Below are 17,646 nucleotides of genomic sequence, written 5' to 3'. Positions count from 1 at the left end.
GTCTCATTAGGATCCTGTGTACTATTATAGTTTTTCACACCAAAGAAACTATTCCACATTTCAGTTAAAGAAATCTCTGTATGAACATTAAAAATAGGGAATCCTAAAATAAAACTAAAAAGGAAAGTAAAAGAGAAAAGGCAATGATGTAACATCAAAATAATCCTTAATTCTGGAGATGAAAATGGTCCCTGAACATATTTAAATTGCTTCTCGCTCTTATAGTCTTATCTTATTCTTTTTTCATTATTTAGAGAATACTTTATTAGTTTCTGTAATCAAACCCACGTAGATATGACCAGTAAGGTCACTTTCTAACTGAAAAATCCAGCGGTAACTTGTTAGGCCTTACCATATCTATGTCCATTCATTAATTTAGTATTTACTGATGAATTCTTCAAATCCTAGAAATACGTGTACTGGTAACTTCAGCCTGCATCTCACTCTGCTAGTCATTACTATCTAGATGTCCCATGGGGCCCTAAAATTCAATTTGTTCACTGAACTCAATAAATTCCTTTCAAAAAATGTCCTTGATTAATATATCTTATCTCTGTGGATAATGTCATTTAAAAAACACTAGGATTACCAGTCAGAAGAGTCTTTAATATGAGGTTAGGTACCTACATGCTAAGAAGCCAAAGACATTAAAAATGAAGAAAACATAGAACGTCAAATGGTGAACACAAACTACAGTAGAGCAGTGAGTTCCAAAGGATGGCGATTGTATCATCATTTTCATCTGGGAACCTGTTAGCTAAGGAAATTCTCTGGCCCAGGCCAACTATACAGAATAAAAAAACTGAAGGTAAGCCTAGAAACCCATTTTCTAACAAGGCTTCCAGGTGATCCTGATACTTGCCCAAGTTTGAGAACCTCTGGATTACTGCATGGATACAGGGCTTTTATGTAGCTCCTCAGGGAAGGTTGGGGAAATGTGACCTGACTGCTTATGAGCCTAGGCCAGGCACAATTCTTATTTCTAACATCCCATTCCTTCCCTATAAATAAGATTTACCAGATTCTGGACATTTTACTATTTTAAATAATTTATATGGTAAAACATATATACAATAAAGTACACAAATCTTAGGAAAACAGAGTGATAAATTTTTATGTACTTGCTACACAAATCAATAATGTATATAACATTTCCAGCACCCCTGAAATCCTCATGTCCTTTCTCACTTGTTAACTGTCACTTAAGTAACCAAAAATTGGATTTGAATTGCCATAGATTATTTTTACCTGTTCTTTAAATTCATATAAGTAGCATATAAATTTTTAAAAAGTGCCTGATTTCTTTCAGTTAATACAATGTTTATGAAATTCACTCAGGGGATTGAATGTATCAGTAGGTTGTTCTTTGTCATTGTGTAGTAGGAACACACCACAATTTACTTACCCATTTACCTGCTGATAGGTATTTGGGTTGTCTGAGCTATAGATTAAAATATGGGGCTGGGAGTATAGCTCAGTGGTAGAGCACTGGCCTAGCATATTCAAGGCACTGGGTTTTATCCCCAGCACTGAAAAAACAAACACATAAAACCTCCAAGAATTACTGATTGAAAGTTACCATTATTCTCATATCCACTCACTCCCCTTTTCTTCAGTGTATAGGGAAAAATAAAGCCCAAGATGGCAATGCTATAGTTCAGGTTGTGTGTGTGTGTATTTTTGGAACACAGTTGTAAGTTGTATGTGAGAAGAATGCCAGAAGTGGTGCACATCATGATCTCTGTAAAAATAACTTGCATATTCAAAGTTCTTACTGGAAAATGGTCACTAATGTGTACACCCATCTAAATCTGGACTGCTATGAGGGCCGACAGCTGGCTAGGGCACTGAGAATTGCCACGAGTGTACAGAGGATAAAGGCCACAAACTGGACAGATGGACTGCAGCTAAGGGCTGGGTGGTTGGGCAGATAAGGTTAGCTAAGCTAAACAGCTGAGAGTAAAAACATGCAGATAGTTCAAGGCTCTTCTTTGGGTTGCTCAGATCTCAAGAGAAATATGGTGACAAGTCTTCAGGGTTGAACTCAAAGACCTTTGCACTAAGCTATATCCAGAGCCCCCCCACCCAACCCCAGACAGGATCTCACTAAGTCCTTAAATTGCCCAAGCTGGGCTTGAATTTGTTATCCTCCTGTCTCAGCCTCCCAGAGTACTGGGATAACAGGTGTACTCATGAATTCCAGTTGCGCCATATTTCTACAATCAGTTGGCACTGAATGTCAGACTTTTTTATTGTAGACATTCAAGTGGTAGGTATCTTATTGTGGCTTCAATTTATATGCTCCTAATTAATGTAATGATATTGCATACCTTTCTGTGTGTCTTTTGGGCATTTGGATATAATCTTCAGTGAACTAGAGCTACCTGTTTCAAGATGAATTAATTTTATAAACCATTACAGTAAGTTAAAAAAGTTGTGGAATGACACACACAATACAGTACTATTTACTTAAAGATTTTAAGTATGCAAAATAATATTACTTAAAGATATGTATATGTATGGTAGGAAAATATGCACAGGAATTGAAACTACCAAAATCAAGACAGACTAAGAAGTCAGAGAAAGAGATGAATGGGATTTTGGAAGATAAACAAGAGTCTTCAAAAGTGCCTCTATTCTGTGTCCTTTAATATATCTGAAGCAAAACTAAGAAATATTCAATTTTATCTCTCCTAAGTGTTAGGTACCTGAATATTTCTATATTATTTTCTACTCCAGCTCTATTCGTATAACAAACTTAAAAAATAAGACAAGGAATATCCTGGCCATATGAAAAGGCAAAGAGACTATTCAACTAATTTATTAAGAGAAGAGACAGAAAGAAGTAGGACTCAGTTTTCTTATCCAATGAAGAGTTAAGACACCATCTGGAAAAGCTTCTTATCTTAGACATCTACTGATCCCTAAAGAATAACTTGATGTTTGCAACTATATTGTAGTATGACTAATGCCAATGAAGCTGATAGCAAAATCCTAGAGAGAGTATTTCTTCAACAAACAAAATGCTTTACATTTAAGAATTCATCACTATGAAGATAGGGAGAAGTATTATTCTATCTTATAGATAAAGAAATTAAGGCATATAAATCTGACTTATCAAGAAATTAAGCTCACTGAAAGTCTCATAAGATCTTTCTTATAAAAGTGCGAGGGGGTGACAGAAATGAAAAGGAATAAATATAACTGTTATAGCAACAGTCTTGAAGGTCATATCTTTAATAATATACTTATTAACTCATTAATCCACATTTATTAACTGATTCATTGATTCATTCATGTACTCACTAAACTAATACCATCCTTATTCAGTGGCAGGAGCTGTAATAGGAATGTAACTATAAAATCAAACAGCTTTATCAGGGGTAAGATCTAGACAAACCTCTGATGAACTGTGATAATGAGTTACGGCAGAGGTATATAATGAGGGAGAAGATAGGAATATTAAATTGTAGGGGACTGTGAAGTGGATTATTCGGGATGTTTGGTGCATATGTATGCATAAAATAAGGAACCCTAACAGTGTCATCTAGTATAGATTTTTCTGAAAAGTTTGAGATATCCTACCCTCCTGTATATTTTGTAAATTATTAAATAGCATCTTTTAGAAACTGAAAACTAACATTTAAGATACAGTTTTCATATATGAACTGAATTTTTTGTGAAAAAAACACAAAGCACAACAAAGACTTAAGCTGATGTCTCAGTTTTCAAAGTGGACAATCTTAATCTTCTTGGAGCCCAACTAAAAACCTTCTGGAAGATTAAAATGTACAACTATTAATATTTAAGGGCCTTTTATACCCTTATTAACAGATAATTGTATATGTGAAAGTCAGAGAAATAGTAGGTTCTCTGAAACAAAACTTCTTTTCATTGTGTTTTAATGTGGTATTTGCATGTACGCATCCAACAAACTTTGATCATAACCACACTCTCATTACTGTTCCTTGCTCATCCTGTTTTTCTTGTTGAATAGTCTGCCTTCTATTTTCATATTATTTTTCCTTCTTCTAGATTCTTCACATTTGGAAATACATGGAAATACATATCAAAACACCCTAACAATTGGATATCTTTTGTGAGAAGTTCAGAAAAGGTATGACCAATTGCTTTCTTGGGTTAAACTGAGGGTACCAAATGAAAAACAAATTAGGTACAGATGTTCAGTATATTGAGATTAATTTTATTCCCAGGGCTACCATTTCCTTAGCTTCTTGGACTAATGTCACCTTGCCTCCAGGGAAATATGTGTCAGAGCCAAGCAGCAAAGTTCAGAAGTTTTTCCACATATATGTATTTTGAAACTGGATGAAGGTTTCTAATAGGGGCCAGGGATTTAGCACAGTGGTTCTGCCACTCATAAGCACAAGGACCCAAGTTTGATCCCTGGTGCCAAAAAATTAAAAAGTTTCTAATAAATAAAATCTATACCATTTGCATTAATAATGACTTTCTATGTAAGTAACATAAAATTCATTCAACTAAGACGTGCTAGACAATGTACTAGATTTAGAGGATCCAAAAAGAAATAAAACAAGGTTTTTGCCTGGAAAAACCTGTCTAGAAGAGAGACAAGTAAATAATAATCGCAACACATAATAATGGGGCTATAACACAGATATGAACAAAATGCTATGGGAACATGAGTTTTTCCTACTAATGAACCCAACAAAGGATAACAATGTAGTATACTATCACAAAAATTAAAATCATAACAAGTAACATATGAAAATGGTTGATCTTCACAGGACAAGAATAAAATTGACTATCCACGTATTATGATGGCTGATGTTTTAGAAAACATACATTGTAAGGTAGATGGGCTAACTTTAAGAATCATGTCTTTCACCTTTGTATTCCAACATAGTACCTGTTATACAGTAGTTTTAACCTATGTTGAATAAATGAATACATACACATATACACGAATGTTGATGATTACACAAATAGTCCACTTATGAGTTCACAGATACTAGAATTATGTGGGGTACACAACATTTGAAAAGAATACTTAATATCCAATATATTAGAAAGGTTCACTAAACAAAGGGAAATGAAGAGTAATAGGAATTGGTACTCAAAACACCTATCCATAGCAGACATAATGAGATTCATCTTTCATATTCTTTCCAAGTATTTAATAAATGACTCCATAGAAGACATTTGACAAATACTTGTTGAAACAATACTTACGCCTCTACAATATAGCTCCTAAATCACACTCCCCTTCTCTATTGGCCTAAACTATAACAGCTTTCTATCTACTTCCATTTTCTTTTCATTTCAAAGCAACTTTGGTTGCCATATTAATTGCCCTAAGATATTTTGATCACATAAATTTTATTTTCAATTTATTTTACTAAGTGGATCCCCAGTATTTGGGACCTTCCATTAAAAAAATTCTAGCACTAGTATACAGAATATACTACATGGTTGGAACTTTATGAATTTGCGCTAGCAAAGTCAATTATCCATATGTTTTAAAATGAGAATGGATCCCTACACATAATCAATTTGTTACACATTAAAAGACATATGTGAAAGAAAATGTAGGAGAATTTTTAAACAATCACTGCCCAGCTCCTTAGTCTCCCAGCTGTTGTTTACTGCTGGGTTTGTTAGAGGACTACCATATACAAGAAAGCTTTAGCAATTTGATAATGACTTGTGAAAAATGTATATTCAGGCTTTTGGTTCCTTTTCTGCAATTCCTGCCATTCAATGACTTTGCCCTTCCACTTACAGCCACTGCTAGTGTTTTCAAATTCTGCGTTGGTTTCTTTTTCCATAAGAGTCTAGTAAGACTCTTATGGTTGGATTCTTTGTCATTCTAATTTGGAAAATGCCTCAGAAAAAGCCAGAATGAATGTGTTGCTCATTTTAACTGCTTCACCTATCTGAAGGGTTGTAGTCTTAGATCCTGCCCATGCTGACTGTTCCCATCTCCTTTTAAACTTTGTATTTTGCTCAGATTTTAAAGATGTTTCTGGAAGGCAGCCTAATCCAAAATAAGCAGTCAGGGCCAGAATTGAAGCTTATTATGAAAATCTCTTCGTTTCTCATTTTTTGATTCCTTCCTTTTATCTTTAACGTTCTATCAATGGTTATCTTATTGTGTATCTGACGGATGACATTCAATCAGTGGTTAATTTATATTGTATATTTATGATACCAATATCTGATGTTTTTCATATACTTAATCTGTTTCTGCTAACTCTTCATGGAAGTTTGCCTCCTATGTGTGGGTAATCTTTCCTTAATGTGTTTGAAGATTGTGTTAGATTTAATATGGAGGAATTGTACGTGTTTGGAGATTATTACTGCTTACATCTAGATGTCCCCAAAAAGCCTCATACACTCATAGGTGGGCTTTGGGGAGGCAACTGGATCACTGGATTAGTTTGCTGATGGTTTTATAGCTGGGTGTGAAGCCTGGTAGGAATAGGTGGATCACTGTGGGCATGGCCTGGCAGGGTCTATGGCTCTCCTCCTCCCTTGATCCCTCTCTGCTTTGCTGGCCATACCATAAGTTCTTTCTCCTCTGTAATGCCCCTCTGCCATGCTGCCCTGTCTCGGAGCCAGCTAATTAGACTGAACCTTCTACAAACCGTGTATTGTGGCTTGTGTCTAGATATTCCCCCAAAGCCTCATGCAGTCTTTTTCGGAGGTGGGTGAATCTATAGTGTATGATGGTAGGAATAAAGGCATGTGGTTACTAAACTACAGGAGTGACTGATTTGGCACCACCCTAATGCCAGTAGTCTGAATAAAAGGGCCAGAAAGACACTGTGAAGACCTCTTGTTGCTTTTGCTACCTTGTGGGTGCCATGAACTGTTTCTCCTCTGTGACGCTCCTCTGCCTTGTGCTACTCTGCCTTGGAGCCAGCTGATTATGGACTGAGCCCTCCATAAACTGTGAGCTAAATAAACTGTTTCGTTCCCCCTTTAACTTTGGGTGTCAGGTACTTAGTCCCAACAATGTGAAAGTAACTAAGACAGAGTTTTGGGTTTTTTTTTGTTTTTTGGTACTGTGTATATAACTTGGGACCTTGTGCTTGAAAGGTGGGGTGGCAGAACAACTGAGCTAAATCCCTGACCCTGTTTATATTTTTAATGTAAGGGGATTCTAGAAATTTAAGGTGAAGATGTTTTTTCTAAGCAGCTGTGTTGGTGTCTGCTCAGAAGCAGACCTGGGACATATCTCCTGCTATTTTTTGCAAATTATTTGTAGATCACTCAACATCTTTTTCCTGCCTAGTCTGTATTTTTTCTGATTTCTTAATAATGGTTCTTTCTATGAAGTACAAGAACAAACACAACAACCAGACTGGGCAGAGTCAAGTACTAAAGAATGAGTACTGCCCTGTAAGTTCTAATTTACAATTCTGTTTCTTCTTTGATATGATAAAAACGTAATTAAAAATTCAAAATGGAATCAAAAAGAAATAATACACTGCACCTTATAAAGAGATTTACAGCCACATGTCTGGTTGTACATACCCCTTCTGTCAACAATTTTTTTGGCGGATACCAAGAATTGAACGCAGGACCTTGCATTTGCCAGGCAGGCACAGCACCACCAAGCTAAATCCCCAGCCAAAATTGGAAACAATTTTGATCCCATTTTCTCCCCAAAGACTGTTGGATCACCAACTTAAATTCTCATCCCCCGCATACATAATCTGTTTGCTGTTGTGTCCCTCCAACATACATTATATTTTTTTAATTTTAGTTTTTTAATTCAAATATATTTGTGATACATAATAATTACGTTCATCTTGGGGAACTGGCACATACACATATTGCATCTTAACAATTTTTACTTCCCCTTTCCCTTGTGCTGACTCTCATTCCCATCTCCCCCATTACATCTCCAAAGCCCTTCCCATCCCCACAAAGTCTACCTCCCTGTTTCCTATCTTCTTTCTTTTATTTTGCTCTTTAGACTATTTATATTTTGGATTTTTCATATAAAAGAAACCATGAGATATTTCACGTTCTGTGTCTAATTTATTTCACTTGACATTATGGTCTCAAGGTGCACCCATTTTTCTATAAATGACAGCTTACATTTTTAAAGTTGAGTTTTATATCTAAATGAAGCACAGTAAAAAAAATCTAAAGGGTATCAAATTCTTAATATTGGAGCCATTCTCAATCTAAACTGTTTTTTAATGATAAGCTAAATGAAGGTACTTCTCTTGAGTGAATAATTTTATCAACTGACAAGCCTAGGTGAGAGGTTATAAATAGTTGGGCAAAAGTTAAAACTGAGATTGAAAATGGGAAGATTTTTTAAAAATTACTATAATAAAAAACAAATTCAGGAGAAGTAACTTTGGAAATAACCTGACAGACCTAGCTGATGACAGCTTGTAACTGGCACATTCAGTTGCATATCTTAATGTCAGCCTCTTTTCATGTATTCAATGAATGAAAAGGTATTTTTCTAACCCCTCAATTAATCATCTTTATCTAGCCACATTTTTTTTTTTTAGTGGCAAATAACTCTAATAGTTTCTGGTTGATCTAACTCATTTTCATTGCCTTTTATTCCAAAACCTGAGAAGTCTAAAATAACAACAAAAACCCCACCATGCACTGGAAATGTATCTTATAGACCAACATTTTAATGATGGGAAAATCATTTTTAGGCAAGTATTTAACCTAGAGGCTTTCTATTTCCCATACCTTTCGATATGTTTAATCTTAAGGATCTAAGGGTTCTGACATTATCTTAAAAAACTCATAATCCTCAATACTGGCAATATAATTATAGACTTTAAAGACCTTAAAACATACTCATAAAATAAGTTTCTTTATGCCTCCAGGCATATATTTCAAAAGAGAGTGTAATTTTGCTTATAAAAGTAATAACATAATTAAGGAAGAAAAATTTAAATAGTGAAAATTACAATTCACATTTTTTTTCCGGAACTAGGGTCCGATCTCAGGACCTTGTACTTGCCAGGCAGGCACAGTAACACTAAGCTAAATATATTATTTTCTTTCTTTCTTTTTTTTAAATTTTTTTTTCTCATTGAGTTTATTGGTACTTTTCAGGTATACAGTACAGTTACATTCATCATTTGGATCTTGTACCTTTACATGACAGGTCTTGGTTCTCATTTTTTCCCCATACTCCTGCCCTCCCTTCATCCTCCCACATATATTTTCAATACTCAAACACAACCACTATCAACATTTTTGTGTATTTTTTAGTCTTTATTTTTTTGTCCTTACAGAGATTGTTAATTCACTTTAGTCACATTGTACATATAATGTTCTTCCTTTTTCCCCTACTAAACTTAGATCATGGAATAAATTCCATTTTTCAAGGAACCTGGATAAATAAATATAACCACTGACAGTTATTTGTGCTTTACTGTGTACTTTAAAAACTGCTTTTAAAGAAAACATGAAGACTTAGAGTCATGCATTTGTGATTTGTTTATTACCTGTCCATTACATAGTTCCACTAATCAACTAAAAAATACCACACAATAGGGTTACTCTTCAAGGCACTTTCACTTCTCACCTTTTGAGCTGCAAGATGGAGGGCCGTTCTCTGGCTATGGTCAGTTTTATTGACATCTGCTCCTGCCTTCAGGAGAGCATCTGCACAGTCCAGTCTGTCAGCCAACACACAATACATAAGTGGTGTCCTCCCAAATTGGTCTTCTTTGTCTTTAAGAGCAGAGTTTCCTGCATGACACAGATAGTGATATTTGATAGTTGTTATTACTAACATATATTTACAAAGTAGATATTAACATTCTTGTATTATAGGAAATTGAAGGGAAGTTAACAAACACATATATATTCTCACTAAAAGTAGTTAGTGAAACTAGAATTCAAGTTGATTGATGACTCAAAAGATCGTATTATTATTATAGTCTGCAAAAATGTTGAGATTTGAAGATCTTCCTGTTCTCACACTTTTTTTCTTTTGTCAAAAAACACTTAATGCCAATTATATAGATCCTTACAAGTGATAAAAAATCAGCTGGGTGTGGTGGCACACACCTGTAATCCTAGCACTTGGAAAGCTGAGGCAGGAGGATTGCTGTGAGTTCAAGACCAGCCTGGGCTACATAGTGAATTCCAGGTCAGTCTCAACTACATAGTGATACAAAATTGGAACGGGTACAAAAAAAATGAATACCAGTATAGAGCAGTAGGATCTAGTTGATATTAACTGAATACTTTGTCTAATAATGTCCAAATATAATCTTTTAAACCACCCATGGAACAAAAGAAACAACAGAATACTGGTTCATAAAACTAACATTAAAAGATTTAAAGAACTGAAGTCACGTGCAGTATGCTCTCCGATAATAATATAACTGAATTAAAAGTCAATGACAGAATGATAACAGGAAATCACCAAATACTTGGGAATTAAACAACATACTTCTACAGTTGATCTTAGCCAAAAGGCTGAGAAACGATAACAACATACTTCTAGATAATCCATAGATTAAGACAAAAATCTCAAGAGAAATTTAAGAACTTAATCATATGAATGAAAATAACAATATTGTTGGAAGGTCTCATACACAAGGGAGGCTTCGAAGAAAATATATAGGACTTAATACTTGTAGTAGAATAAAAAATAGTTTTGAATGGATGATATACATTTCACTGACTATTTTAAGAAAAAAAGAGTTAATTTATCCTAAAAGGATCAGAAGGAAAAAAGTTACAAAAATGAGAACAGAGATGATTGAAGTGAAAAATCACAAAATATAAGAGAAATAAATCAATGAAGTTAAAATTCTTAGAAAATAAAACTGAAAAATTTTTAATTGGATTGATAAGTAGAGTATTAGAGATAAGTGAAAAAAAAAAGATTGAGCTCAGTGGTGCCACTGCCTGTCTTGTGAGTGCAAGGTCCGGAGTTGGATTCCTGATACCAAAAAAAAGGGTATTCACAAATTTCCAATATCAGGAATGAGGAGTTGTCACTATAGGCCTGCAGATATTAGAAGGAAAATAAGGGAAAAATCATAATTTATGCCCATAAATATAAGGACAAGTGTGGTGGTGCATGCCTATAATCCCAGCATGAGAAGGTGAAGCAGAAGGATCTCAGGGAATTTGAGTCCAGCTTGGGCTACATAGTGAGTTCAAGGCCAGCCTGAACTGCATAGTGAGATCCTGTCTCAAAAAATATATATAAACAAAATTTATAATTTAACTTAAATGGATAAATTCCATGGACAACATAATCTATCAAGGTCCACTGAAGATGTAAATGCCCTCAGTAGTACTTACAGTAAAAAATTCTAAGATGGTACCCCAGATATACAGTTCTTGATCTATGTAATCTCCATCTTGAGGGTAGGCAAAGTCTACGAATATATCCTCTCCTTGATTGGGTTCTGTTATGTGTCAAGTGGGAAGAGATTTTGCAGATGTAATTAAGGTGATTAGTCACATAACTTCAATTTAATCAGAAGAGAGACTGGCTTGGGCTCCCTTCCTCCTCTCTCTCCCTTTCTTTCTCTTTCATTGTTCTCTCTCTGTCAGGCCCCCCTTCTCCCCTTCCCTCCCCTCCCCTACCTCTCTGTCTTCCTTCCTTCTTCACTGAAATAGAGATGGAACCTAGGGACTCGTGTACGTTAGGCAAGCACTATAACTGAGCTCTACTCCCAAACTCTTGGATTGCTTTTTAAAAGAAGATGTAGAGGTCAGAAATAGAAGCTGCAGTTGTGAAGGAGCAGATACACTTTACTGTTGGCTTTGGAGAAGCAAGCTGCCATAAAATTTAAAGCTTCAAGAAGACAAATTCAGCCAACTTGTACTTGGAAGAGAATACTGAATCTCAGATGAGACCTCATCCTCGCTGATGCTTTGAAGCCTTGTGAAACCTTGTGCAAAAGACTCAGCTAAGCCTTGTCTAGATTCCTGACCCATAGAAACTGTGAGGTAATAAATTATTTTTGTTTTAAGTCTTTGCTAATCGGTTATACAGCAATATAAAACTAATATAGTATGATATCTATTAGAAAAAGCAGATTCATAGTTAATCCTGTCTAAAAGTACTAAGAACAATGTGTTGAAAACTTCCCAGAAGCAATTTTTGTAGAAATAGACATGTGGTTTAAAAATTGTTATAGAAAGGCAAAAGAAGTAGCATTAAAAAGCTTTTGGAAAAGAGTAAAATTGGAGGACACACGGTGTAATAGTATATATTGTACAGCTATGGAAATGAAGTCAGTGTGGCAATGGCAAAAATAAACACATAGATCACTGTAACAGATGTGAGAGTACAGAAACAGACTTACATATATATCATCAATTGATGTGTGTGTGTGTGTGTGTGTGTGTGTGTGTGTGTCTATTTGTACTAATGAAGATAGAACCAAGGGATGCTCCACCACTGAGCTACATCCCCAGCCTTTTTTTTTTTATACAGTGTCTTGCTAAGTTTCTCAAGCAGGACTTGAACTTGTGATCCTCCTGCTTCAGCCACCCTCTGTGCTGGTATATAGACACACATCATTGTGTCCAGCCTATAACCAGTTCCTTATGACAAAGCTATAAAAACAAACCAATAGACAATTTTTTTAAATAAAAGGAGCTGGAAAAATTTGACATTCATACACAAAACCAAAAATCAAAGCAAAGCAAAACAAAACAAAAACCTCAAACATCTCAATTTATACTTGCACTTGTCTTAATCAGTTTGGACTGCTATAACAAAGTACCAGAAACTGGGTAGTTGATAAAACACAGAAATTTGTTACATAGTTTTGGAGGCTGAATGTCTGAGACTAGGGTACCTGTATTGTTGGATTTTAGTGAGGGTTTTCTTCTGGGTTGCAGACTGCTGACTTCTTTCATCTTTATACAGAAGAAAAAGAGGGTTATAGAGCTTTCTGGGTTCTCTTTTAAGGACACTAATCCTACTTGTGACAGTGGGCATTAATCCATTCTTATGACCTAAATTAACTGCTAAAGCCCTCATCTCCCAATATCATCACACAAGAGGGGGGAAGGTAGGACTTCAACACGAATTCTTGGGAAACAAACATTCAGTACATATTAGTGCTATATAAAAATTTATTTCAAATGAATAAAAAATTTAAATGTAAAATCTTTAACTATATAAGACAGAATCAAACAAAGGTGAAAATCTTTGTGATCTTGGGTTAGGTAAAGATTTCTTGGACTGATAATAAAGAAAAATACATAAATTAATTAACTGGATTTTATTCTATTTAGAATAAAACCTTTGTGTTAGAAAATAAAAAGACAAGCCACAAACGGGGAGAAAATATTTGCAAGACACATATCTGATAATGCCTTCTTTCCAGAGTAAAGAAATCCTACAGTTGAATAATAAAAAGACAGATAATGAAATTTTAAAATGGGCAAAAGGTCCGAATAGACATTTCACCAAATAAGCATATGAAAGGACACTCAAAATCATTAATACACAGAGAAATGCAATTTCAATCCACAATGTGATACCATTAACCATCTATTAGGATGGCTAGAATGAAAAAAAACAACAAAAACAAAACCCAAAGCAAACTTGACAATATCAAATGCTGATAAGAATACAGAACTATTACAACTCTCAAAAGATTGATGGTAGTAATTAAAAACACTATAGCCACTATGCAAAACTGCTTGTCAGTTTCCTATTAACTCAAATATACACTTAACCACATGGCTGAAAATCTCTCTCCTATGCATTTACTCAGGAGAAATAAATGCATGAAAATTTTTATTCATACAGAAAACTATATTTGGCTGTTCATGGTCATTTTATTTATAATTAAGAATTGGAAGCATCCCAATTGCTCTTCAACTGAAAAATTAGGAAACAACGGTAGTACATCCAATACAATGGAATATTGCTCAGCAATAAAAAGGAATAAACTCCCAATTCACCAGACAACATGGAAAAATCTCCACGTACCATCTGCCAAGTGAAAAAAAATCAGTCTCCAAGAGTACATACTGCATGATACATTTATACAGCTTTCTTGGAAAGGTAAAATTATAGGGGGAGAAAATATACCAGAGGCCAGTAGGGGCTGGAATGTGGAGAGGAATTCATTAGTAAGAAACACAGGGGAGTTTTGGAAGGTATGATAGAACTATATCTTGATTGTGATAGTGATTATAAGATCACATATTTGTCAAAATTAAATAACTGAATATGAAGAGGAGACTTACTGGATTACACCACATATAAACTTTACTTAAAAACAACAACAGCAGGATGTGGTGGTGCATGCCTGTAATCCCAGCATTTGGCAGAGGAGATAGGAAGATCGCTGTGAGTTCAAGGCCAGCCTGGGCTACACAGTGAGTTCTAGGCCAGCCTGGAGTACATGGCGAGACAAATGTCTCAAAATCCAAAACAAAATAAAACAAAGACAACAACAAAGATGCTTTATCTTCAGCTGGGTACTTTAAGTGAAAAGAGTTTTGTTACTTTTGTCATAGCTAATGGTCAGGTGCTTACATATTAGCTGATAGTAACTACATATGTACTGAACAGGAGGAAAGCCATTTACTCCTAAAGTAACTTAGTCTGAACTCTGTTAATGGGAAAAGCAAACTGACGAACTGTCTTCTTTAAGGAAACTGCAATGCTAAAGAAAGAGAATGTGTTTCATTTTCACCTAAATAATTTTGCGCTGAAACTAAACTATTGGTTTACTTTTTAAAAAAATACTTCAACACATGTGTTGATCTTAACATATTAAGACCTAGAAAGTCTTAATAGCATCTTAGGTTACTTATTTTATAAAATAGTACATATTTCCATGCTATATATGGTAATAAAGCAAGATAGGCCACTGCGCTTGAAATTGAAGGACCCTTAACAATATATTCGGGCTGTATATAACTCCTAGAAGAAGCACTTAATCTTTTTCAGAACCTTGGTTTTGAAAATGAAAGAAATTTGGCATTTGATTCAACATATCTGATAACAGAAGCCTCTTTGCAGATTTCTGAGTGGTATAACTGGTATTATTCTCTCTACACAGACCTCCAATATCTAGTCCAAGAGATTCTAAAGATCCTACTGAAATCCAAACTCACTACACACCTAAAATGTAGTGCAGGTAAAATATATTCCTCTTATTGGGTGGAGTCCTTCTGAGGACAAAGTAGTACATATAGAGAATATACTATCATCAGGCTAAGTTTTAGTTGTCTTTCATGAGTAAGTGACATCTGTCAGTGTCTTATATGTTACTATTATACAGATAGTAGTAGCTGATTTCAGGAAGGCCATAGTAATGAATACCATAGTTTCCCATAACTTGGAATATCTCCTTGGGTGCTCATATAAGAGAGGACTTAGCAAGTATGGTCACAAAGAATGAATACAGAAAAATGGAGGCAATTCTCACATCCTAGAATAATCTCAAGTGAGTAGGCTCCTCAAGGCCAAAATGAAGCCAGCACCATGGAACTGACAGAATGTCTCCTAGGATAGAGAACTTGGGATGAATACAACCTCTTCCCAAGTCAAATGTAAGGAACATGGAAACTTCTTGATTTTCCTTCATTCCCTGACAGGCTTTAGTTTTGTGTTGATTGATATTTATATTTCTGAAAGAGAAGATTCAGTTGGGTTATGTCACCACAATCCAATATGTTGTGCCTTTAAGACAAAATTTATCTATTTGAAGAAACAAAGTATATGTCCCCTATTCATTATTAGAAAAAGTGACATTTAGCCTCCCTTGGATCCTGTCTTGGGTAATTTGGAGGTTGGGTGGCAGCAGACATAGTGGTCTTCTGGCCAGTTTCTGAGTAATGAGGTATCATCAAGTGTTGGGGATTCTTGGCCAAAAAGAAAGTAACTGAGTTTTTCTATGCCTTTATCTAGCTACCCTAATCCCTTTCCTTCTGTTCTTCAATGATAATATTCAGCTGATACATATATATTTTACACCATAATTTATTTTGAAGCTCAAATATGGCAATTTATGGCTTAGAAGTACTGTATTTGGTAACTGTAGCATGTTGTAGAGCTTATGATAGAAACCAATATTTACTGGACAGCTATGCATTTAAATTTTCATTCTTATCAGGAAAAGTTAATATAAAAAGAGGCTGGCTAGTGTGTTGTGTGGTTTGATTATTCTGGCAACTGTGGAGATAGCCTTTAATCCATGACCAGTTGGTGGCTGCTTAGCTGGTCCTGGCATTCTGCATGTGCTCTGTCTGAACATAACTCAGGAAGTTAAGCTGGAACCATGGTAGAAAGCCACTGCTCAGCTGCATTCAGTGATTTAAAACCTATTTGAAACAGAAGAATCTGAAAGGCTGATAGGCTGGTATATGCAGAAATCAGAGCTGGTGCTCTAATTAAAAGAAATGACTGTCACTAGTTGTGCCAATACACAGAATAGCTCCATCACCACACTGCCCAACACAAAGAGGGCGTTCTCTACAGACATCTTGTTGCTTGTTCTAAAATATTACCTTCATGTGACCTCAAAGATGTATTCATTTCATCTGCTTCCTCCCACTTCTTTTTCACCTTTTTTGTAGTGCAGTGATGGCAAGCTATTTAGAGCTTTCAGTGATAACAGCCTGCTGCAGCATGCATACCATAGATTCGCCACCACTGCCATAGCATCACAATCTTGGGACAGTGTTTATTATTATGTTTTAAAAATACTTGCTTATTGTTAAAGAGAGACATCAGGAGAACAAGGCAAAGAACATAGGATTCATTATCAAACAACCTGGTTTGAATTTCAACTTTACCAATTATCAGCTGTGTAACTAAATTATGAAAAAAATTGAAAAGGCCAGACATGGTGGCCCATGCCTGTAATCTCAGCACTCAGAAGGCTGAGGCAGGAGGATTGCCACAAGTTCAAGGCCAGCCTGGGCTACATAGTCAGTTCATGGCCAGCCTGAACTACATAGAGAGATCCTGTTTCAAAAAACAAAAAAATTGAAAAAAAGCATCATTTATAAGCATGATTATTTCAGAAGTATTATAGTTGTTAAATCTGCTACTAGATCTACTTATTATGTTCTTAAAAAATAATTATATACATTTCTATATCACAGTATCAAAATAATTGATAACTGTATTTCAATATATCTGGTTTCCTTTGTAATTTTTTTACACTGGGATTTTTTTGCACTAGGATTAAACTTAGGACCTTGCACTTGCCAGGCAGGCACTATGCTACTGAGCTAAATCCACAGACCTGTAATCTTGTACATTGTATTTAAGATCTTAAAAATATTTGTTTTGAGCTGGGTGTGACAGCACACAATTGTAATCACAGCACTATGGGAGGCTAAGGCAGGAGAATAGCAAGTTCAAGCTCAGTCTGGACAACAGACCTTGTCTGTCTTAGTTACTTTTGTCACTTTGCTGAGACACCCAACACCCACAAGTTAAGGGAGGAAATGTTCATTTGACTTAAAGTTCATAGAGGTTTCAGTCCATAGTTTGCTGGCTCCAAAGCAGAGTGGCACAAGGCAGGCTAGAGACCTTAACAGCAAGTTTCTGCACCTCTTATCTTACCCACACTGCTTAGGGCAAACAGCACTCACACCCTTAATTAATCCTAGTGCCCTTGAACCAAGCACTGCACCATGAATCAGTTCCAGGGTTACACA

The 17,646-nt window shown here is 35.4% G+C and overlaps 1 protein-coding gene across 7 annotated transcripts in view; it reads right to left on the bottom strand.

Moving 5' to 3' along the window:
- Nucleotides 1-17,646, bottom strand: part of Invs (inversin) — a 137,021-nt gene that overhangs the window by 107,191 nt on the left and 12,184 nt on the right. For 3 of the 7 annotated variants that reach the window (XM_010614357.3, XM_019206106.2, XM_010614363.3), the window contains exons 2-3: nucleotides 12,810-12,870; nucleotides 9,560-9,726 (exon numbers count right to left, since the gene is read on the bottom strand). In XM_010614357.3, the coding sequence (XP_010612659.1) occupies nucleotides 9,560-9,726; nucleotides 12,810-12,870 (228 nt within the window). Of the gene's footprint in view, nucleotides 1-9,559; nucleotides 9,727-11,298; nucleotides 11,431-12,809; nucleotides 12,871-17,646 lie in introns of those variants that run through there. The other 4 variants (XM_010614358.3, XM_010614364.2, XM_033759099.1 and 1 more) reach the window with 3 other exon arrangements.

This window comes from Fukomys damarensis, unplaced genomic scaffold (assembly GCF_012274545.1).
Source record: "Fukomys damarensis isolate Sample0158 unplaced genomic scaffold, DMR_v1.0_HiC HiC_scaffold_36, whole genome shotgun sequence".
Taxonomy (NCBI): Eukaryota; Metazoa; Chordata; class Mammalia; order Rodentia; family Bathyergidae; genus Fukomys; species Fukomys damarensis.
This window is presented reverse-complemented; position numbering and strand designations above follow the sequence as displayed.